This window comes from Pyrgilauda ruficollis, unplaced genomic scaffold, assembly GCF_017590135.1.
Source record: "Pyrgilauda ruficollis isolate IOZ18807 unplaced genomic scaffold, ASM1759013v1 scaffold63, whole genome shotgun sequence".
NCBI lineage: Eukaryota > Metazoa > Chordata > Aves > Passeriformes > Passeridae > Pyrgilauda > Pyrgilauda ruficollis.
This window is the reverse complement of record NW_024528044.1, coordinates 2,898,252-2,923,866: the sequence shown is the minus strand read 5'-3', so window position 1 is coordinate 2,923,866 and position 25,615 is coordinate 2,898,252. Positions and strand designations below refer to the sequence as shown.

The window sequence follows — 25,615 nt, the reverse complement described above, 5'->3', positions numbered from 1 at the left end:
GTAATCCAGCACCAGGTGCATAAGAGCACACTAGATCCAAGCTGGCCACCCACCTACAAATAAAGGCAAACCCTGGCAGCTATGTTAGAACATGGCACCACTGCACAGGTAATAGTGCACTTCAGGTAAGGTACCAGAGTTGGTACACTTAATGTTTAACAACCTATTAATCTTGTAAACCATGTGTTTTACTGGGATCTTTGGCTGCTTCATAAAGGAATTTCTGAGACTGGTCTTGCACTGATTGCAACAATGCTGTTGGTTTTGAGTTTGTTTTCATACCCTGCACCAGAGGTGGGATTTCTGGTACAGACAAATACCGATGCAACCAACAGACATGCTTAACATATTAGACATTGATTTACATGTATGTAGTTTCCTGGAGAATTGATATTAAGTTTTTTTAAATGGTGCTATTTAGAAATTAATAGCTACTATACTGTTGGGTTAATGCTCAGGTATCATTTTTTGAGGGGAAAAAAATCGCCACAGAGTAAGGGAGATTCCAAAATACTGGTGTATTACTGCAGTTAGTCCATTATTGAGCAGAAAATGAAATTGAAGTTGGAGAAAAAGTTTGTCCTGGAAATAAAAAAGGTGTAGTTGCAGCTCCATCCTTGGCTGGATATTCTTGAAATCTCATACTGATGCACTTTTACATTTACATTTTTACAAACTAAAATACAACATTGTAAGATTATGGAGATTTTTTTGGAGATATTCAAAGAAAATCATTTATAACCTGTTATCCTCTCTTCTGCTAAGCTGTGCCTGCTGTTGCAGTATGCATGAAACATAAAATTGGAACTACTCTACACAAAGATTTAATTCCAAATGCACCTACTATTGTCAGGCTGTATGTTACAGGCATCATTCTGTTTTGAAATGGATGTTCTTGTGCATTTATCTTTCACAGACTGGCTCTTGTGAAGTCCTTATTCCATTGTTACCGCACTAGATTGCTAATGGTGATCAGTAATATCCTTCCATGGGAGAAGCTTGACTGAAAATCTACAAATTATTCACTCTTCCAGCAACACTACTGGGATGTGTTTGGGGTAGTATATCTCTGGATCCTCATCGTCTTACCTATTTACTATATTTTTTTCACGGGAGAAGAGGATCCCCGCTGGAAAATCATCCAAATGGAAATTTAAGCTCCTCAGATCGACAGAGACAGAACTCAGTCTCCACCAAGGCACAGGTAATTCCACAAAGATGAGTACACACACTGATTCAGGCACAGTGGCTTTAGTAATGCAAATAACTAGACCTTGTCAACTGTAAGAAAAGAAAGTAGGCCTGTGACAACAGCCCTACAGACTTCGAAGGCTGGTGAGCAACCTCAAGTCAAGGTCAGAAAAACTCTGCATCTAGCATGCTCAGTCTCCAGCCTCAGAACATGTGGATCTCAGTTCCCACTACCTGTAGTATCTAGAGTAACAACGTGATTTTTAAAGTAATTAAACTTTTTCCTACACAACAGAACTTACACCTGTTTGACTGCCCATCCAAGTGCTAATTGGAAAGCAGATTTCTCAATTTGCCCTATAGTTGTAATGAAAAATGTTATCTTTATTTTAAATGTACACCCTGTACTGTATTAAATACAGCAAAAGCTACAGTTTTTACAGTGTGCTATTTGATTTTTTCCTTATGTCAAAGCTGGGACATGCACCAGGTCCATGGGAAGTGCTAAAAGATCTCCACTATCTAAAACACTGGCACATGCTGCAATTCCTGTTACAGCAATACCATTACAGCAATATCACAACTATTGCAAAACACATTAAAAAGTAAGTCTTATAGTTAACTGCTCATGATCTTCTGCAGAGAGCCATACTCTGAACTTTTCAAGAGACACAGCAAATAATAGTGATTTTCTTTTCCAGTACACATTAGTGTTACTAAAACAAAAGGAGAAATTTGGCACCCTACCCCCCCTGCCCAATTGTATCAGTATTTACAATAAAATAATCTCATTTTAGAAGAATTTTATAAGTTGCTAAGAACTCAGTATTTAAGTTCTAATATTATTCTAGGAAAAAACATAGTACTTTTATACAAAAGAAAAAATATTCTCAATTTGGAATGTTATTTTTATGATCAAATACAAACTGCTCTCAAGAGCAAATATATAACAGAACTGCTGACACAGCCTAAAGTATGGCTGTGTGAATGCTGCAGAAAAAGCTATTTCAGAAAACATTTTTAGCAATAGGAGAAGTCCAACTTTGTTTAAACCTGAATTTATTTTTTTTTTTTACAATATCAAGTAATGTTAACAGCATGCTGAAAATGTTAAGGCTAAGTGTACAGTGTCAAAATAGATTGAATCTCTCTGAAAACTGGAAATTCAAGCTTTTTAAACATAATCCAGATGTTTGGCTTTTAATCATATTTCAAGAAAGAGGAAACTTATGCAATAGAAAATTCATACATGCATATTTCATTAGTGTCTTTCCTATCACTGAATTAAAAATTTCTAACATATGTTTTCCTCAAACAGATAATGTTTTAAATTAGAATGGTTGGCAAGAAGTTGTACACCTCACAAATGTCACTGGAGTATTTTAAATTAAAATACAATATTTCATTTTTTATGTTATTAACAGCTTTGATAGCAAATGCTATTGCAGTGATCATTTTTGGCCTTATCAATAGGAAGTTCAATAGTCCCTGAAACAAACTAAGCATATAAAGATGACTGAACAGCAAGAACGAAGGACTAGACTTCTTCAGAATACCTGAGACTGATAACACTGTGACAGACCTGTGAGTATTTAACACAGATGCTTTCCATCTTCCTCATTGGTGATCAAAACAGGACAATGCTATGTTTCTTCAGCAAAAACCAGACAATCCTGAAGGTGACAGAACTTTTTCCAAGATATATTTCAATTCTAGAACAATAACAACAACACTAGATTTGCTGAATAATATTTAAAGGACTATATCACAGTGACCGTTGTTTCTAAAAGCCAATATAAGTGATAAATTGTATGATTTTTTTTAACCTCCAGTCTTAGAAAATTAGACTATGAGTTCATTTGTAAAAATGGAGTTTCTGAATGTAATAATATTTTAATATTTTAAATAATTTAAGACAGAACTGAAGCAATAAATATGAGATGAACTATCACACATATAATGGGAAAAGGGAAAAAGACGAAAAAATTCTGCCTCTGGCTACCTGCATGAGGCATTTGGAATGGAATGAGATGTGACTATGGATTTCAGGTCTGTGTAGGAATGTTGGAAACAAAACAATGCAGGACATGCTGAAAGCATCTCTCTGTATCTCCAGCAGCTGCTGTGCCTAGGAGAGACACTTTGCCTCTGTCAAAGAGCCACCAGCAAGGGTATACCTGTGAAGCCTTTTACAGGCTCAAGCTTGCTATGTTTCAGTGAATTGCAAACTTGCACCAGTCATGTGAGATAGACAAATACTAGTCTTTGATTTAATATGGGAAACTGAGGTACAGATGGACACCACGCATAGCCCCAGACAGAGAAGGTATCTGATGTGGGAACACAAGTCTTCCAATAGTCACTCCACTATTATGTCCAAGAGAATATGTTTTCTGAGCTCAGAACTACTTAACACTCCGTTTCACACTAGACTAAAAAAAAAAAATAGTTATAGCACCGACAGCATATTTTAGCCACTGCAGAAAATAGCTCTACACATTCTTACATTCGCAATGATATTTAGGAACTAACACTAATAGTTACCTTTAAAAGAGTATGAGAATGCAGTGACACTGAACTCATTTTGTGACTGAACAACTATCGAGACAGAAACAAAAGAAGCTTTCCCTCTGTTTCTTTCTATTTCCCTCATTTCAGGTGTCTGTTCTCAAGGATTTATGGTGCTGCTATATATGAACTCTGCTATTTGTTGGCATGATGAAAGCTGAAAGTTTCTTCTCATCTCTAATGGCATTCTGCCAAAATATTCTCTGGCAAAACTTGGGTTGATTCACAGATCTGATGTTCAAATATTGTCATAATCTAACCTCCCCACTTGTATAAAATGCACCCTAATCTTATCATCTCTACGTATATTAAGCTCTCAGATTTCTGGCTTGGAGAAAATCTTTTGTTATTGCATCTGTCCCTGACTTAAAGACACAAATAATAGTAAATTCACAGAATTCCTTGGTAAAATGATAAACAACTAGCTTATTTCACTGTTAGAAAATTTATGCCTCATTCCTAGGCATAATAGTAATTTGCTTACTTTTAACTTCCAGATGTTTTATCTTCTTAGAGAGTTGCCAATAGCTTGAATGTCTGTGAAAGCATGAAGTTACTACAAGAATCAAACGTGAAAACAGATTACTTACATTGATCTTGAGTTATCTCTGTTTGGTGTTTCTGGGATTACAATTTATAGAACCATAACATAGAGAAGATGAACTATTTTTGCAGAGGCTAGTAAACTCAAATACATGCATTTTGGAGATACTTAAGGTGGTTTGGTTTTTCTTAGGAAGCAATTTTTTGATAAGTTGGCTTGGATATAAATGAAAAGCTATGGACTTGGATTTAATTTGTGCTTATGGACAGCATTGCCTGTACTTCCATTTTGGCTTATGCTTGTTGGATTCTCCTGGTTCACTTAAAGATTGATGCTATTTGTGCTGGAAAGACAAATAGGGAGCAGGAGAAAAAGAACATAGCAGCAGGTGAAATTGATGACAAAAAAGACCACGTTCAGAGTACAAATGCTATACGTGCTCTCATGGAATAACACCACTGAACATCAGAAATCCTCATAATCAATGAGAGTTTCATCCACAACATGAGTATTTTCTACTGTGCACTATCAACTGCTCTAGATTCACTCTGGAAATTGTCAAGTTGAATGTGAAGTGAACTTGACAGACCAGGGAATCTGCCCCTTTGTGTTTAGCATTTTGTAATGAACAGCATAATGCCTGCATAGTAACAGAATCTGTCTTAAGGCAATTTTAAAAAAAATAGATCTCTAAAGATACAACAGCAACAAAACTGTAGAAACTGATTTCAGCAAAAAACCATCAAAACTTCATGATGACGTTGTCTCACTGAAATGCTAATCTCTGTGCTCTAAACGAACTGATAAACTGGTAGCTATAGTATCGATATCCAAATCTATGTAACACTTGCAATGTCAGTGGACATAGAGACTCATAAGTTATTGATATTTTCATGTCTGAATTCTACTTAAAATGAAACAGGACATGTCTTGAAAATGGGAAAAGATATGCATATATCTGAGAAGGGAAAAAAATGCTTCAAAGGACTGCAGCAGCAGGAAATACCAGGACACAAAACCAGTACAGAAGTAATATAATACAAAGCAAATTTAGGATATTTTGAATGTACTTCAGCTATAGTGAACACTAGGGAAGACATGAACTTTTGTCTTTCTGGCATTCTCTCAAGAGATTCTGGTCCTGCTTTGTGGAAAGCCTGTTCTGGTAACCACGTATGCCACGAAAGCTGCCTGGCTGTTCAAATATAAATTGAAAAGATCTGTGGCCATTAAAAAAAGATATATGCTTACAGTAATGTCTATTGATGTCTTCAACTTTACCTGCTGTCTGTTTAATAGATGTTTGTTATGGGAATATGTGTAGGGAATTTAGTAGTCCCAAACAAAGATGGAAAAATGTAAGAAAACAAATCAGAAAGGATGATAAAGAACAAAATTCCATTGCCTCTTCTGTGTTTTTCAAAAATTTTAAGGAATATGTTCTATTGAGAATATCAGCAAAATATGTGACTGATTTTTATGGTGACAGAACCTTAGTCAATGATATCTGCACTTAAGTGACATGAATAAAGTGGTCTCACTTCTAGGTTTAAGTGGCTGTATTTCCTATCTTAACAACCATTTTACAATTACAAACAATTCTAAAAATAAAAAAGTACACCTTGTTGAATACTCCACATTCTTAACACTACTACATTACCTTTTTTCAAATCTATGTCTAAGTCAACTATTCTAGGCCATTTTGTTTGCTATTTTGCTAGAGGTATAATATGTTGCTATAGAACTGAAGTCCAAAGAAACAGAAGTAATGAATACATATTTTAGAACAGGCCATAGAGCTTTTGTACATTAAATTACTACACTAGCAGTACATTAACCCTATTAAAGTTAATTTTTACAGCTCATTGGTGATTGGCATTTGGTACTGATGTTTGAAGAATTGCCATTGTATTGGTTTGATTCTATGCTTCTTTAGTAAAGTGCAAAAGAAATTGAAGAAGCAGGAATTAACTGTCCTTTGGTAAAACTCTTAAGCTCATAAGAAAAAAGTTCAAATATTTAAACCATGCAAAAGTCTTTAGGGACATTATATTTGTTTTTCATTTTCCAACATTTCATAGGCTGAAAAAGTCCCACTAGTATGAATACATTTACACTTGATTGGTACCACAAAAAAAGACCACGTTCAGACTACAAACGTCACACTTGCTCTCATGAAATAACACCACTGAACATCAGAAATCTTAATAAACATTACAGCAGACCCTTCTCAGGACGTGAGTGAACATGCCGACAGCACAGTGTAGTAAGCCACCTGCTGGCCAAATCAGCCAATTAGCAAGTTTAATCTAATAATTAGAATATCATACAAAGAAGAGATAAACATAAAAGAAGTGCATAAACCCCATCAACTAAAGACTATTGGAACCAATGCACATGTATATATAAAAGGGAGTGATTCTTCATCTTATTTTGGGTTTTCCAAAAGTGATCACCATTTGAGTCTGGATACTGATTGATGAAATAATGTTCTCTCGTGTTAAAAACACACAGTAGCTATGTTCTTAGGCTTTTACAAACCACTTTATAAAGTAAGGCTCCCTGGCAGGTCATCTGTCACGCTATACCAGTCAGCTCCTCAGGAATGACTAGAGGAGAGTCTGGATATGAAAATCCTAAACTGTTTGTGAGTAGCTTCCCTGGGAACACAGGCTAAACAAAGATATGTTGGCTGGCATCACTCCTTAGAAGGATGTAGGAACTAAGACTACTGTGCCCATGGGTCTGGATCCAAATATAGCCATACAAATCAAGGACAATAGTCAATGTACTGACCACACTGTACACTCAGACTCACAAAAGCAGGGCATGTGAAATATAAGGACTGACAAGTTGCAGAAATGCCTGAACAAATGAGTTATTTTCAGAATTTCAGAAAGATCCTCAATTTCTAGATGACCTGACAACTAGAGATCAAAACATGGGAAAGTGCCTGGTTTTGAGATTTACTCAATCAGAATCTGCTGGTGTTAAAACCTGCAGCACCAGGATAGCAAATTCTGGCAGGTTAAGTCAGCAAGCTATAAGACATAGCTACAAAAACAATTCAAAGATGCAGCAGCTTCTGAAGAACCTGGAAAATGGACCATATGTTCCTGAAGGGAAGAATTTAGAGAGCACAAGAGCGCAATGCAGAATGCATGTGACTGGAGAAGGTGTGTTCTGTGCTATTGTTAGAATTATACAACCATAAGTATCAATAGAAAAAACTTTCCTCACAACACCTTTATAACAAATTCACAAAAATATCATATGTATGATCAAAATGGTCTATGCTGATTTTAACGAAACCAAAAGCCTGAAGATCTCCCATCACTCTGGGTCTCCCTGTTTGAAAAGTGGAGAGTTGTTCATGACACATACAGGCACCAATAAACATAACAGTTTTTGAATGGTGTGCAAGTTATTATAGTAGCATATTTCTAGTAACTGACTTGAAGGGAAGGAAACAGGAAAATGGCAGAAGATTAATTTTCTGGCATGAATTCACTTGGGTAAAATACAGGAAATATTTTTCCTCACTATTTAAACATACAGGGGCAAATCAGAATATTTTAGCTACCATTAGAGTATACCTCAGCACTAAAGGCAAGATTTCCTACCATGGCAGTAAAAAGCATTGTCTATGAAAATGGTTAGTGCACAGAGAGAATACCCTGTTCTTCAGTCAAGATACAGCTCATGGAATGCATGGCTCTTAGAAGAGATGCAAAAAACTCCACCCATACACCCCACAAAAAAGGCAATGCCTGCTGGTGCTTGTTGCAGTTGGACAGCAATATTCAACATCTCTTTTAATCTGCCTTCAAACAGGAAGAGTTGAATTTAATTAATATGAACCAAACAGAAATGTTTCCATGAAATGCACACTTTATTGCTCAATATTTAATACTCTAACTTTGAAATGTGCAGAGAAGAGCAAAAAGAGCAAAGCTCACTTATTACTTATTTAGCATTTGTACTGTTAAACAAAATACATATATATATACATATACATATATATATATATATATATATATATGCACAACTGAGCTAAATGAAAACATGCTTCTTTAAATAGCTATATTCTCCTCTCTTTGCATCTTATCTAAATTCCTGAATATGTTAATCTAACTTTATGGATGACTGAGTATTGATCATTGATTTGTAGAAATAAATTCAGCACTGGCATTGAGGAAAAAAAACCAGGGAGGATGTGGGTCTGTCTGCAGCTGAAGGCAGCTGATGGTGTCTTAAAGGTGAGCTACTGCCCACCAGGTAACTCATGGGGAATTACTTCTGGAAGAAAAGTGCAATGTGCGTGAGAAGGGAAAAGTTGTGCTGTTGCTTCCAGGCACGACAAAAATTTCTAGTTTCACTGATTTTAGAAATGAGAGCTCTCTGAGGGTCTCAGATGGAAAGAATCCACTGTAATTCCAACTTATCCCACACTCATTCACTATTTCTGCTATGCGCCAGGAAAAATTAAAAAGGAACTGCTACAGGAGCTCTGTATCATCAGGAGATTCTCATAATGCCCAGTTCCTTCAAATAATTGTACTATTAAATGACTGGTATCTTGCTGAATTGCCCACCCCTCTTCTCCTCTCCCCTCCTCTTTTTTATTTTCTCTTGGTCATTAACCTTTTTTAATTCAGCACTTTGTACTGACCATGGCAAAAATCCATAGGCTTTTGCCAAGTGTGCAAAAAATTTGTAAAAGTGTTTGCTCGTGTCTGTTAAAGACAGAATTGTCTGCCAACTGTTCTGCCTGTTTTCCTGGGGTACTCCGAGTTTCTCCTGGCCAGCAGCAAAGTCCTTCAAAAATGAACATATGGTCGCCACAAATGACTCACATTCTTTCATGTTTTCTGCATTTAGATAAACATTCCTGTCCAGGTTTCCATTTAAGGGTTGTTTATGGATTGCCTCCTCTTTGACATTTCTGTTTCCTATGCTTAGACTGGCATCAGCCACTCACTACAGGAACGGTGTCAGGTCCATGTTACGCTGGAATACCCCTAGAAGCTCAGAATGATGAGCACAAAAGCCTACAGATACCTGACAAAATACACAACAGAAGAACGGCTCTGCTGTTCTTTCAGATCACTGTTCCAAAACATGTTTTTGACACCACGGTGAGCACTGTTGTCCTGGAAAAGAAAAACTGTAAAATATCCCATGTTTTTGGCATTTTGTGCAAATATTTTGGAATCAGTTTACACCAGGATTTTCTGATCAATAGTAAATGTTTTATCCATTATATTTTGTGGGGTCAGGGTCTTTGCTTTGCCACATTGCATTTTCCAGCAGTTTTACTAGACTAATGGAATTCCCTTTTGCTTCTCTCTAGGGTGATTTGGGGGATTTTCAATTTTACATGGAAGTGCTCATCTTCTTCATATATGTTATATTCAGCTAGAATGCCAGGGAGCAATCACAGTGACTTTCCTGTTTCTTTCAGATACTGCTTTGATTATTGTCTTTCAATTGAAACCAGAGCTTGGGTGAGTAGAATTCTTCTAAAACAACTGTAGTAAACTTTAAGAGATGGCATCTCTTATTTCAGCGGCTGTTTGTTGATTGACTGCACTTATTCACCGGTTTCATCATGATTTCATTGCCCATCTGCAGTGCTTGGTTGCATCTTTCCAGTCTAATTTTGCTCCTTATCAGTGTTGCTCTGCAGCTGACTCTATAATCCAGCTGGTATCAAATTAGTCATTGATCTAATAGCATAGTTGCAAATATAGCAATTGAATGCCTGGCAGCCTTCTGCATCACTAGAACACTGAGAATCTTTAGATTTGCTTAAGCCACATTACAAATATCTACTTCTTCATTAAAACCTTAAATTGTCAATGGTTTCAAACACTATATTTTAATTTCAAAGGTAACTGTGATATTCAATCTGGCTGTCTGCCTCTTTTTTGTCAAGAACATTTCTATTTCTACTTTTTCTGTTGCCTGTTACACTACATATGTTGCACTGAAATGCCAACATTTTCAGCCAGTGTGCATCTGCCCTGCTTCATGGGTTCTTTCAACTTACATCTATGCGTGTGTTCTGCTCTTTCTGTTCTGGCACTCCTCCGGATAGTTCTCCCACTGTTTGGAGACATATATTAGATTGGTTTTACCTTAATGTCTTCCCTCTGAATAGGAACTGTGTATTTCACAAGTGATCCTGGCAAAGAGATACAATTAAGAAATGTTTCATGTCTACAGTTACACATGGTTGCTCTAGTTCCTGGCACCTCACCATATCCTCTTTTTTTGTTTCTGGTTTTGGTTAAGTAAACTTTTTATAGCTTTTAATTTACTTTTCATTATTTGTATCCCTCTGACCAGTTCTTCATAGAGGCTAAAAATCATACACTCTTGCTGAAGAACCAAAATAATAGCAATGATATTTTTTAAGTAACAAAATGGGATCACATGACTGTCCACTTCTACCTCTGATGTGTTTAACTGATCTTTCAACACATGATAACAAGCTTAGAGTTCTTAAGAATTATTGTTCTTCCACCTACACAGTAGACACAGTAGAACGTGTCTGGATGAAGGCCATCAAAAAATAAGCATGTTAGTCTCAATACATGTTCAGCTTTAAAAAGCTACCACCAGAAAAATTATATATCTATAGTAGCCTATTTTTGAGAAAAAGTCATAGGTAAAGCAGAGATAATCAAACTCCAGTACAATCTCTGTCAAAATCTGGAAGTATCACAAATGACCTTCAAACTGGAGTATTGCATAAACATTATACAGGGGTACAAAAAATACCCTATACCCTCTTTTTGTGATATCAGAATGAGTGAGTGGTAGAGAGTCTGATCTTCATAGCCTCTTTATCCAATCAGTGGAGAAAGAGGTAAGAGAGAAAAGTGTTTTTCTGAAAATATTTCAGAGTACTTAACAAGCTTCTGCTCTGAATTACCCCTTAGAGAAAACTCCTCATGATGGGCTGGTCTACTTTGCTCCCATGGCAGTTAAACTAGTCTTCACATACCACTCCTTGTCCCAGTGCATTACTGGGCAAATGACAACCTCTGCATAGCTTTCCCTGCAGCTTGTGACACAGCTGGCACATGTCCTTCACATCTGTAATAGCACCTGTCATTCCAGAACAACAGGATGTGATGGGCTCCTCAACTCTTTCCCCCCACAAGCATCGCTTCATAGAGCCAACTTTAATATTTACAGTTTCATGGTCACTGGGATGCTATAGCAATCATGATTTCTGCAATACAACAGCACCCACAAGAAGTTAAGAACCACAAGTATTTCACACTGGCCACAGGAGTTGGCTGCAGCCTGCTCTAAGTCTCCACTGGACCCAATGCAACCACAACTGCAAAAATTATGAATTAAACTACAGTGATTGCTTATTTTAACTTGTTAGAAGGAGAAATTTGGACAAAATGCTGTAGCTAATTTTAGTAAAATATATTAAAAGTGTATACCACAAAGTAAAAATATCACCTAACCTTAAGCATGCAAAAAGATTTCAAATATATACACATAAATAATTTATATTGATATTTTACATATTTTCAATATATAAATACAGTCTATCATATATATTTATAAAAATAAAAATACAATACATATACAAATAAAAATTCAGGAGATTATAAACTGGTACACTTCACTGCAACTTATTTTTTATCATTTAGACATAAATTCATTGTATATATTGCCACTGAAAGTTTATGGAGATTTAGTGAATTTGGGTTTCATATAGAAAACCTGCCAAAAAGCTATTCTGTGGTCATTTGTTTTTTGTTTATTTTTATGAAAGAAATATTACAGTATTGATTATTTTTGAGGTATACTGATGAGGAGTAATTTGGAAAGGAAATAGTAGTTCCTGTATTATATTTATGAAGCAAAACATCATGGATAAACCATGTAGTTCCTATGAGTTTAAAAAAAAATCGTATTTTCTCCTGAACTATGATGTGGAAAGCTAGGGAAGTCCATTACAAATTGGCAACTAACTTGAGGAATAGATTAATAATACTATTGCCACCTATAATTTTTGCTCATTATATTTTTATTTTCACTGCTTTAAAATAGATACACCAAGCTACTAAAAAAAAATCAGTATCATGTCCACAGAGAGCTTCAAAAATTATGTTGTCATCATGTTATTAACATTCCTCATTTTATCTTATTTTAATACATTAACTGGAGAGACCAGTGGAAGGCAGCTTTAAAGTCTCATTGCTTAGGACCTTATCTTGCTATTTTATAGCAGCAAGGCCACAAACACAGAGCATGTGGAGTTGACTAAGATGTTTGACGTGATGACTGTAAATTGTCCATGTTTTGCAGCTGTAGTAAGGAATGGTGATGACAGCTATGTGGTACACATTTACTTTTGTTTGAAGTCAAATGCCTCTTTCATTCTAGACACACTGCTTTAATCTCCAAAAAGCTGTGCTGGTTTTTGCTACAAGCTCAGTAAATACTGCATTTCTACAATGTGAAGTTCATCGTCAACATCATGCTGGGAAGTAGTGGGAGAAACCCACTTATTCTGGGAAAATGCAAGAAGCCACTTCTTGCAGAAATACAGGGAGTCTGCTCCATAGAAATTACAACACTGTCTTCAAAAATGCATACTTACATTTGAAATATATTGTGAAAGCAACCAAGAAAAATGTAAAAATATATTTCACATTCTTTTTGTATTCAATTTCTAGATGTTTTAATTCTGTAGATGTGGCAATCAGTATTTTCCTATTGTAATTATACAAGACATTAAAACTTAACATTTCTCTGCTTTAAGTAAGAATTTTCCCAACAATATTTATATTTTCTGCTTTGAAAAATACAAAATTTGCCAGAGTTAGCAAGGAATTTAATCCTATTACATGAACATATGAACCACTGAAGAATGAACTAGTTGTTATAGGATGGGTCACAAAGGAATTTTTACTCTGTTCCCCAGTGCAACTGATGTGAAAATACTTGTGTAGAAAAATGTAACCAATTTCATCACCCCTTGTAATAAAAGAGTGGGAAACTTTGCTGTGTCAGGTCCTGAACTCATTTAGTTAACTTTATAATAGCAGTCAGACTTTTACTGCTATTTGATATATCATGCATTTTTGAGACCTCGCATACAAAACATGATTTTCCTAGCTAGTGGAGAAGGTCATAGATGTTCTTGATCTGCTGGGGGAAAAATAAATCCAGCCTAGTACATGAAAATAACTGAACTTTGTGAAAAGCAGTAATTGAAGCCAGTTTTGTGCAAAGTCATTTTAAAATACATGACAGTTAAAAACATACTACAGTGTAAGAAGCAAAGATTAACTTCCACTGAGGCAGGTATCAAACCATGTATGTAGACAAAAGTACAGACATACTATTATCTAAGTAATAGACACGCTATTTTTAATGAGTATCTCCATGGACATTATTTAGCAGATAGTATTTCCTTTTTTTTAACATATACTTTGTCAGATAAAATAAAAGCTTTCAATTTGGGACATAATTTGCTAATAGGATTAAAGTAATTTTTCATAAAGCTGGTGATTTTTGCAAGGTAGCCTAAAAGTTGATTAGCAAACTATAATGACTATTCTGATTGCAATTAAAAAGCCCTTCCAAATGGGTCAACACATCTAAGTGCTATCTGCAGTCATTTAGATTTTAACATCATGGTTATTACTTATTATCAGGCTGCACAATGAGATATTGATTACTTCTAACCTTTAGAGCTCAGAATTCAGGAAAAGTCAAGGCACTAGCATAGCCTACCTTTCCTGCTCAGTAAACTTATGGCCTTTAGTGGAATTCTAATGATTCCTATTGGCAAGGCAAAACTGAAATTAGTTTATTCTTTTGGCTCATGCAGAAATGATGACATGCCTAAGAATGCTGCATGCATAGCAGATTTTTAGTTACTCCCTACAAGGGGCTCAATCCTGAAGTGTGCTGAGAGCTTCCTCTAAACTGACAACCATCATTTTCTTCTGACTAAAACTGACTGTTTTAGTAATTGCATGCAGGCACTGATGAGTTACTAGACAGACAGAAAGCATCCTGGACTGTGCAGAATATGCAGCGTAGGAGCAAATATCTTCACATTTTATAGTTTATAACCAATCCCCTAAGCATATTGTCCAAATATATCACTCTGCAGGCTGTTAATCTTTTAATAAGTTTTCTTTATATGGAAAATCTACTTGAAATAAAGACTGAACCGCAATGCAGCTTCAGTAGGTACGCGGAATTTGCTTTAAATGGAACAAAGTAATCCAATTAAACTAATCTGGTTTACAAGTTAAAATGATACGAAGAACATTAATTGATCTTTATAGGCTACTGCTATTTGAGCCGTCTCTCTGTTTGCGCAGCATTTGGAACCGCTTTGCACATTTGTATCCTCTAACAGCAGAGAACTCAGGCCCCCAGTTCAGGAGAATTATGGGCAAGAGAAACATATAACTCTTATGTGTTAGATTAATTTGCAGAACACTTGGCATTTTATTGCCAAGTAGTCAAATTGTTCCAAGTTGTTCCGGAAGGTTGTTATTAATAGTATGTTTTCTGAGGAAAGTTCTGTCTACTTTTGGAACTGCATTTCTGTTGCCAAGGAAACTCCTTGAAGCACAGCATTCTAGGAGCACACTGCTGCTTTTGTTTGCCAGTATCCTATTCATATCATCTAAGTAAGCACTTTACATACTTTAGCCTCCAGTTTCAAATGTTGAAGTCTTTATGTATTTATATTACCACGTTAAATATAGTTTGTGCTTCTTTTTAAACTCAGGGACTCTTGCAAGATTATTTTAACAGTTGCATTAAAAAACAGTTTTTTGTGTTTTTTTTTTTTTCACAAGTTTGCAATAAATTAGTTTTAATTTGAATAATAGCTCCATAGGTTATAGCACTAGTCCTTAAGTGTTAATTATCTTTTCACTCTGAAATTAATGTAGTCATTTCCTACTGACTCCTCTACACCATTATTGAAGTGCTGAGGAAAACATGTCATTGAGTTCTGAGCCAGAACTGTTGTTGTGATTAATCCTGGTCACATGGCCAATCTCTGCCAAAAGGAGATCACTGAAAAAAGGTGACAAAGACAGTGATTTCCTGTCAGCAAAGAGTACGACAGGGCTGTCTAGAAGTGATGCAAATGAGGGAAACTTTCACCACGGTTTGTTTGATCCACTCCGGGCCACAGCACACTGAGCCAGCGAGAAAGGCACAATGGAGCAGCAGCACACCCAGAGGAGGAAATTAACTGCACCTTCCAAGCAGGCATAGAGCTTCCAGCAGGGAAACAAAAACTGCTGGGAGATTTTTTTTCCCCCTCAACTTTTTTTGAAATATATCCTTAGTTTTTGATGTGCATTTTTGTGTTATTTAATACAGTGGACCACTTCCCCTTGATGAAAGAGCTCAGCAGTTAACCTGTTTAAAAGCTGGACCAACTAAACGCTTTCAAAATCTTTGCACTACTACATATGGATCTTTTTCCATCTATCATAATTGTTGCTGAAGAATTACTAGTAAAAGACTTACGGCTTATGCAGTTTGCATTAAAACCACCATACACTGCTTGTAATCAGAAAAAAAAATATTTATTTTATTTGATATTTTCAAATGCTTGGTTAATTTTGTTCTGAACATACTAACAATTTTAACAATCATACTGTACTTATTTAAATAGGGTTTTAATCTAACACAATTAAGTTTTGCAATTAATCTTCAGAGCAAAATGGAAAGAATTATCATTAACTTTTCTTGACAGTTCTTGCAAATACTGATTTGCTTCATTTTTGAACATTCAAGGTACAGAATCACTCAAGTTCCTACTAAAGGGCTAATTAGCAGAGTTTAAATTCTTTGGGTTTGATCCTCCAGTAACAGCATATGAATACAGCTGAAGTCAATGCAAGTTCTGTGTACTTAGAGCTTATAAGATCAGGCTCACATGCAGAAGATTAAAATGAAATAAACATGATACATTTGGCATCAAACTGAGCTGTTATAGAAGTACAAAGAAGTAAGAATTCAAAACATGGAAGTGCTCCTTTTAGTTTTTTCTTAATTAATAGATAAAGCATTAGAGGAAAAATAAACTACCATCAATTCATTCTGTTACTGCCATTTTATCAAACACTAGCTGATTTTCAAAATCATTAGCTAGTTTAGGGCTATAAAGCAGAAATCATTTAGGTCTATGTTCTCTTTTTTTTTGAAATCTATGAACTGAAATCTAAGAAGTCTAGAGAAAGTAGTATATTCATATTCAGTATTACAAAAAATATGGCTATGCTGTTCCTATTATAAGGGCAAAATAAAACCTAGTGAAAGAGAGATAATAGGGATCCTAGTAAAAAACTGTGAAGTTCCTGGAATATTAGAAAAAAAAAATTAAGCTGAGAGTTGACTTAAATATATATTGCCTCTGAAAATAGATACTGTGAAAATACTCTAACCATGAAAATATATTTCATTTTACTATATACAATATTAGCATTTATATATTGTGTTATGTTGCTTTAATGTATGCTTGCCCCGTCTGAATTACCTGTTTCATCATTGCTCCTTCCCATTCATAGACTCCTTAGGGGCAATGATTACTGTTGGTAATAGTGATACCACAGCAGGTTCCCTGGCAGGGGCTGCTTGCTGAGCTGGCTCTGAGCCGCAATTACTTGTCAGCTCAGCAACTGAGAAGAGAGATCTGTGGTTTTAGGAGAATCCACGAAAATGCAGAGAATGCAATTAGCAGGTTCACATTTGAAGCTGTAATTGATAAAGAGAAACCAGAGCAAGACCTGTGTTTTCATAACACCCCACATCATTGAGGAGCTCTGGTAATAATAGCTGCCCGGGTTTCTGTCCCTGCAGACCAGAACGGCTGTGCTCTCTGGGAAGTGCAGGCAGTGCTCATGAGCACTCGACCATTCACGACTCAGAAAAAGTCTCCGAATAAAATGGGTGTCACCACTGATTAGAAGAGAGGTTTACTAGACCAGTTTTATGAAACTATTAATACTCTTTTTGAGGACATGATTCATTGTCACACAAATCTCTAAAATTAGGGATGGTAAAGAGATAGTGATTTACCTGGTCTTTGCTAGTGCAGAATTGTTCCCTCAATTCCATTAGCTAATGTTATCCTTTGTCTACTCATAAATGTCAGAAATTATCGGGCTTTCAACACTTTGAGAGGTTGCTCATTGTCGTGTTGGAGGTTTCTTCTTGTTTTTTGTTTTGGGTTTTTTTGGAAAGAATGATCGTTCTAAATGCAATGCACTTAAGATTTTTATATTACCTGCAAACATTCCTCCTGCTTTGTGGATGCTTCTCAGTCAACTCTTATGCAAACTCCACACCTCTAGTTAAGGCTTTTGTTTGTTCCTTAAAAATTTGCTTGCTGCTCTTACTAGAAAGGCAAACGCAGAGAATATTCACTGCGGAGGGCAAGGAGTCTATTCCTACCCTTCTTCAAGTGGTTTTGTAGTGACCAAGTACCAGATAAGCAGTTTTGACATGGGGGCTCAAATCTGGTCCAGTAGCCTGCGACCTCCTGGCACACAAATCAGCTGCCTGTTCTTTGGAGTCACTGCTGGTTTGCCTCTGCTGCACAGGCTGCAGAGTCAGCTACTCTGTCATACAAACCTTCTGCTTTCAGAAGTGTCATGCCTATCACAGTTCAGAATTTCATAATATTAAGAAACTATTCCCATTTTGCATATATAATATTATCCGTTTTTCCACCATATTATACTGCACATATTATTAAATTGTTGCCCTTTTTTACTCTTCTCATCATGCACTATTATCTCAGCCTTACCACCTATAATTATTTTTAGGGGTTACATTTGGAAATAAGAAAGGAAGTATACTAAATAGGATCTAAAATACTTGAACTGGCTGCTTAATCTTTGTTTCTTCTCATACTGATGGATGGTTTCTTACCATAAAATTTACGTTTATCAATTTGTTTTTTTAGTATAGGACTAAAACTAGCGGTTAAATTAGTCATGGTACAAGCTGGCCTTATATGGACAGGCACTAACTACCAAAACACCTTGTTTTAGACTCACAAGAAAATCTTTACTTATTTCTGACATTGTTTATTTCTGAGCCTGGCCAAGGCCAGGTCAGTTAATGTGTGATCAAGTCTGATGAAGTACTTACAGTGTTAGGAAAAAGACAATAGCAAAAATAACTGTCAAAACAAGAAATGGAGGCGAGTGAATGAAACTCAGAGCCTAAAATAGTTTGGATCCAAAATATATTTTGCATTTATAAACATATTTTAGCTCACATGACAACACCTTCTTACTGGGTATTTTAAATAGAATAACTAAAATAAGAAAGAATAAAATTCAAAGAGACTATCAAGAAAACAGGATGCTAAAGCAAGAAAAAAATCACTGTATTTAAGAAATTACCAAATCATGCAATCACAGAAGAAAGAGAACAACTTCTATTTGACCTTGAATATACCATCTATTTGATAAGAAATAAAAAAAAGCTAGAGGGTAGTTGTTTCTTGTCATTATAGTGTTGCTGATTCTGTGGTTAGTTATTAATTTTATTTTTTATGATTCACAATCTGCTCTTTGAAATATGCCATATGCTCAAAGCAATTCAAGGATGACAACTGTCAGAATTACTCCAATAAAAATTGCCTAAATGAGGAAGATTTACTGCAGCCTGATATTTCTGTCGAAAGCCCCTCCTTGTCCCCCCACCCCTCAGACCCATAGCTCCTCAGACACACAGTGAAGCCTGAATCAATTTTAGAATGAAGTCACACATTCTGAGGAAGTTCTTACAAGTATTATCTATCTAAAAGAAATGATAAATCTTCTGGATTAAGGCTGCAATGGCAAATAAAAGAAACCACATGTGTCTGTATGCATGTATGCACATATACACATACGTACACATACACACATATTTATATACATGTACATATATATATATAAATGCTAGAATTTGACCCTATAGCTTCACCCTACAAGTTCAAAATCATATTGCTCAAATCACAACCGAGTGTGAAAACTTAACATGACAATGTCTACTTTATGTGTAGCTAATAAAAATTAAATTGGAAGAGTCCTGAATTCTGGCAGCAGCAAACCAAAATCAAGGCAAATGTCTTTCTTTCCAGATGAGGTCTGAAAGGTGGATAAAAATCCAGCTGAAAGCTCCAATCAAAACACATTTTGTTAAAAGTTCCCATTTCATTTTTTTCGTTCATTTTGTTTCAGTCTATTTATTAATGCAGTTTCATTTATTTCTATTCATCTTGAAGACAAATCTTTGTCCTTCTATAGAATTACACCAAATAGAATGTGATAAAGGGAACTTTCTTGCAATTATGATGTCGGTGCAGCCTGTCAGTGCACAGGGGATGGAAATGAGGTTGGGGACAGGGAAGGGAATTCTAATAGACACCATGATACATACAATGAACGCAGCGATATCCTGTGAGAGAAAGACTTGTCAAGCTAATCAGATCTTCTATAGCTAGGTAAAAGCAGTAACGGTAGTGCTAACCTTGTAAAGATGCTGCTGCTGCTCCTCTGACATCATCAGGTCATGGCTGTCCATCACAATGGATTCCATGTCAATCAGCCAATCCCAGAGCTCCTGGTATTCTGAATCAAAGTCCAAAAGGCTGTAGATAAGGAACAAAATGTATTATGCATAAATACTGTGTAGTTGTTAAAATCTTGTATTAGAATAATATATTCTTGAAAACTCATGATTTTCCAAGTTATATTTCTAAAGAGACATTCTGTATTTATACAGTGTGGATGAAAATGAAAACTGAAATCCAGTTTAAGCCAGTGCCATGACCTAAATTCAGCAGCTGATGCCAAATCCTGACAACTGTTGGCATACTGCATTTGCTTCAAAAATTTTGAAATACAAATCCCATATAGGTGTTGTTTAATTATTTTTACAATGCTGGCTTTATATTGAGCAAATTTTGCAACAATCACCTTAATATAATTCAGACAAAAACAATATTTACATCAAAAAATTACTCAATCCACTCAGCCATCCCTCTGCTGTCTATCTGCCTATCTTAGTAAATATCCTACATTTATTTTCATGGATGAGTAGCTAGCATTTCAACTTAACGCCTTAAGATAGGCTTGAGTGAATATGGTAAGCCAGTGAGAACTAAGGCCAGATACAGTATTAGACAGGTGTTCCCTACAGACATGTAAGAAACAAAGGTAAGGACAGGAAGTCAAAACAATGAATCCTTGAATAGCCAGAAATCATTAAAATTCAAAGGAGGATCACTACGGTTTTCAACAAAATAAATCATTAGAATAAGGAGCTTAAAAGGATTAATGTGATTCTCTATTGAAAGCCTAGTGAATAAGTAAAGCATAGATTCTTCTAAAACACTGTGATGCAAGACAGAAAGTACATGCTGAAAAACTGCACATTCGTCAAATAGATACCACTTGAAAAGGGATCTTCAAATTTGCAAAATTGGAACTAACAAAAGCCTTGCCAGTATCAAAAAACTCCCATACTGATCAAAGAATAGCGCATGCTCCACTAAAGCTAATTTCTCCAATTATTAAGAACTTTTTTAGCGACTCAATTAAAAAAACAAGAAATGTTTCAACAGAGTAACAATAAACTACACACGCTTTTAATGTCATTAGTACTATTGCCGTTTTATTTGATATTAACTAGAGTACCACGTGTGTGGTAATTTTGAAAGCTTATAGATAAAGTTGTGACAAGTAGAACTGTCTTTGCTCAAGAAAGTAGGCAAGAGAGAAGAAAGCATTTGCCTTCTGCAGTATTATTTTCAATGAATTGACAACAAAGAAAGTATTGTATAAGGCACAAGCACTGATTCCTGCTTCTGAAGTAACCCTCTAGTTTAATCCACTGTACTTAGTATACTTTTACTTAATAATTTATGAGATGCACTTACTTAAAACTGCTTGCTGCCCTGAGAAGGTAAGCAGTGTTACCATAAAGAAAGAAGAGCAAGCACAAAAGGTCAGGTTACTATTATTGAAATATAAGTCTCATTTGGAGTTCAGGGCTTTTTTCCTGTTTCAGGAGGTATTTGACTCAGGTATCATGTGGAAACTAAAATAAAACTGAACTCCATTTTGAATTGTATATTTGGCAGTGTTACTGAATCTTCATCCCTTCCTCAGAAAGCAGTATTACCATTCCGCATCTTCAGTACCTACTGCTCCTTCTCTTCTCTTCCATCTTATCCAAATATTATTCAAAGACATAAAACTGACAGGCAGTTATTAAAACATATGTTCTATAAGAGAAGATGTTAGATTTCATAACCTGTAAATTGGTGCAGATTCAGTTGGACTTGGATGGTTTGTACCAGTGAAAATCCTAAATTAATATATGAAGATGATGTGAAACAAAGCCTACATACAGAATGGCATGGGATGTCCTTGGAAAATACAATAGGAAGTGGACTTGGATTTTTCTGTAATAGGCTGAAGATGTGCTGGGTCCAAACATCTGCTTTGTGTCTAAAGATCCATGTCTTACCTACAGTCCAAATTGGTCCACTTATTTGTGTATTGAAATGAACCAAGCCTTTAAAGGAACAGAAACACACTTTTCTCTGACCTTTATAAAATACAGATAAGCACTAGAAAACAGCTGAATATTTTGATTTCAAAGTAATGTTCTAAACAGAAACTGAACCCAAAACCAAGAGGGAGAGAAACAGGATTCACTGGAAAAAAGCCCAGGAAGGGATACAAGACAAAAGAGATTTGGTTTTGGTTTTCTTCCCCATAGATTACATAATGTACTTTTTTTTTTTTTTTTAAGTGCTTTTATTTTTGATTGGTTGGTTGGGGTTTTTTTGGGTTTTTTGTTTTTGGTTTGGGGTGGGGGTTGGGTTTTGGGTTTTTTGGTTTTTTTTTTTTTTTTTTTTGTTCTTTTTTTTTTTTTTTTTTTTTTTTTTTTTTGGTCTATTTTGGTTTTTATTGTTTGTTCTTGTTTTCTGAAGTAAAGTCAAGTCATATAGGAGTGTTTTTAAGCAACTGTCTATGGCAGTTATTTGCCTGAGCCTGAAGATAGCGAAGTCAGCCTACAGAGCATCATCAATATTTTTTTAATATGTTTTCAATACTTTCAATAGTTTTAGAATATCTCTGATACATATTTTTAAAACAGATTTTTTAAAATTAGTATCTTGCATCTAAATGAATGAATTTAGTGATCACTATTAAATTACTGTTTGGAAGAGGATGCAAGTTACTAAGCTGCTAAAAAGATATTCAAAAAAATCAAGAAATTGTAGGACTGGACAGAGATTAAGATTGAAACATATCTGCCAGTACTTCTGGGGTATATTTAGTATTTCTTTTTTATTCAGAATCTACTTTTCCTGAGCTTAGCAGATCTTTCTTTTATATCATAACAGGCAGAACCAGGGAAGGGAAGACTTCTGAAATACTGATGTGTGTCAAAGATGCAATTATCATAGAACAGATCCAATTTTGGTTGATTATACGAATTCACCAAACACTAAAAAATGAATAAATTAGTTCTTCTGTTTATTGAAAAAGAAAAAAATCCTCTATTAAAAGTACCCAAAGACTGCCAACAAAAATGCTATGATACTAGTTAAAGGGCAGGTAAAAACTGCTTCCTTGATGAAGTTTGTTGGCTAATAAGCTAAAACCATTAGCTATGTAATAACTAAAATTACATTAAGAAGTATATTTTGTCTCAGTAAACCAGGAATCAGATATGCAGAATTGCATGTCTAATCCCTTGAACCCTAAACATATTTCTTAAAATGTGGACACCAATTTATTATTTTGAATGAAAATTCATGAGCACCTTTCTCATGAGAAAACCAGTTCGTCTGTGGCATTAATAAATAAAAAGGAATGTGAAGCTATTTCCATCAGCCTTTTTCCCCATGTTTAACACGCACTTCCAGTTTGTAGTATTTCTTTGATGGCATAACTTACATGGCATTTAGAAGTACTGTAAACACAATGGTACACCCATCAAAAAATTCAGCCACATAAAATGTCCCTTCAAGTTTCCAGGTCATTTCAATTCAATTTTATGGAACTCTTTTCACTCTTTTTCAATAAAAACTAATGTTTTTATTAGGGAGATATAGGAGAATTCAAGTTATCGCCTTAACAGTTTTAAAACTTCCCTATGTTCAGCACATACTAAAAGCCCCCTCTAACGCATTTCTCTCATGCATAAAGGCCCAATACCCACTGATGACAGGATCTTAGGATCTGGCTTTCATGCTGTGCAATGGTGCTGTCCCTATCTCCCAACAGGACCTGAATGCACTCATCTCCAGTTTTGAGGGGATACAGTATTTCCAGCCAGATTTGCCACAACATTTTGCACCTGCCCAAAACTACTCTGGGGTACCTCTTACCTCCTGGCTAGCTGCTGTTCTCCTGTAGTGGATACTCATTCTTTTCTCTTTGTCACTTTGGCCATTTTCATGCTAATACACAAAAACCTTCTCTATTGCTGTTTTAACAAGATTACTGTTTTGCAGGAAATCTCTGGTTCCTTACACACCCACTAAAATCACACTATTCTGCAAATACTATGTTACCTATCTCAGTTTAGCTATTTCCTGCACAAAGTCATCTCCCAAATCTCCTACACACACACATACACACACGCACACATCATATAAAAAATTTGTTTAAAATAGCTCTTGTTCTCCCTGTACACATTCTTCTTTTTCCTAGATGAAACTTCCACAGCAGCAAATTGATAGATACCCTAATTTGTGCAAATGGCCCCTTCTCTGTAGAGATCTTGGTCTCCAGTTTGGTCATGCTACTGTGGAGTTTCTGTCCATGGTTTTTATGCAGTAAGGAAATGTTGCATCAATTATATTTTTAGATAGCTGAAAGGAATTTCCATTTTTTTTCCACACAGCACTTCAGATGGATTCAACTAAAAGTCTTCCAGCTGAATTTAGTCCCCACTAGTTTCTACAATGCCTGAATAAGTGGTATTGTCCTGGTCTGATTCCAGCCCTTTGGCCCCTGAAGTCACTGTTGAACCTCTAAGGTCTGAGATGGCCTTACGGGCCCAGAAGGGAGGCCACAACACTAAAAAGGTTTGAAATACTAGCAGATGATCATCCACAACACTAAAAGGTTTGAAATACGAGCAGATGATCATTTCCAGTTCAAAGCATATAATTACAAGTGAAAACAAGTGCATTTAAGAAACTACTTGATTATCACATATGGTATGTAGAGTCACAAACTGGATTTCTCTGTGAAGCATAAAGCTTTACATCCCCTCCCCTCAGGAAAATCAAGTGTCTGTTGATGTGTCTTACATCCTCCTCAATATTCCAACCTTAAGCCTTGCTCACATTCAGTGATGGCTGCAAAATTTGAAGCTGGTTTTGAAGATGTAGCCCTCAGTGTACATTTATATACATATACACACCAATTCTGAACAAATTATTTTTATGGCTGGCACTAGCTGTGCTGGCGTGTTTGAGAATCTGACAGATTTCTGCATATGTAATCAAGATCTCAGTAATCCTACATAATTAGCCCACATCAACTTTTCTAAAACAGCCATCTTTCTGTATAATAAGAGGGGATGTTTACAAGGCTCATTTGTCTTTACAGTTGTAATTTAATAAAACTGTGTTTCCAAGACCTGAACATTGAGTTAAAAATTGGAAAGGGAAATTCTGGAGATAAAGAACTCATGAACACCTTTGTCAATGACTTTTCTTGCCTAGGAAACTGCAGGCAAAAGTTCTATGCTACTTGCCAGTTACAAGGAAACTTCCATCAGGATGAGGGCATCCCCAAACAATGAGCACTAGATGGGTCCTTTGACCTGCTTTTGGCCTACACTGTTATGATCCCAGAGGTAGTTTTTTCTATGTTCATTTTGGGGCACTAGAAGTTGGAAGATATGGTTTTCAGAAGACCTTAAAGAAAAAGTCTTCTTCCAGAACTACAAGTTTCCTTGATTGTGAAAAAGAGAGCATTTTAGCATATTCCAGTGATTAATTTGTTCAAAATATTAAGAAACAATGCTTTTGAATGCACACTTTTATATATGATATACACGTGTATATATGTGCACTAACATTAATGAAAAGAAAAAACAAGTAGAGAAAAAACAGTCAAAAAAAAAAAGGAAAACAGTTAAAATAAGTGCTTTCTTGAAGTACAAAAACCTGGATGTTTGGACTACAATTGAATGGCTTCATATTCATATTTCTTAGTCATCAGGAGAACAATTATAGAGGTCTTGCAGAGATACGATTAC

The 25,615-nt window shown here is 35.6% G+C and overlaps 1 protein-coding gene across 3 annotated transcripts in view; it reads right to left on the bottom strand.

Annotated features, from left to right (window-relative positions):
* AKAP6 (A-kinase anchoring protein 6) overlaps positions 1–25,615 on the bottom strand; it is a 212,372-nt gene that overhangs the window by 56,129 nt on the left and 130,628 nt on the right. For all 3 annotated transcript variants that reach the window (XM_041484100.1, XM_041484101.1, XM_041484102.1), the window contains exon 9: positions 19,850–19,970. In XM_041484100.1, the coding sequence (XP_041340034.1) occupies positions 19,850–19,970 (121 nt within the window). The remainder of the gene's footprint in view (positions 1–19,849; positions 19,971–25,615) is intronic.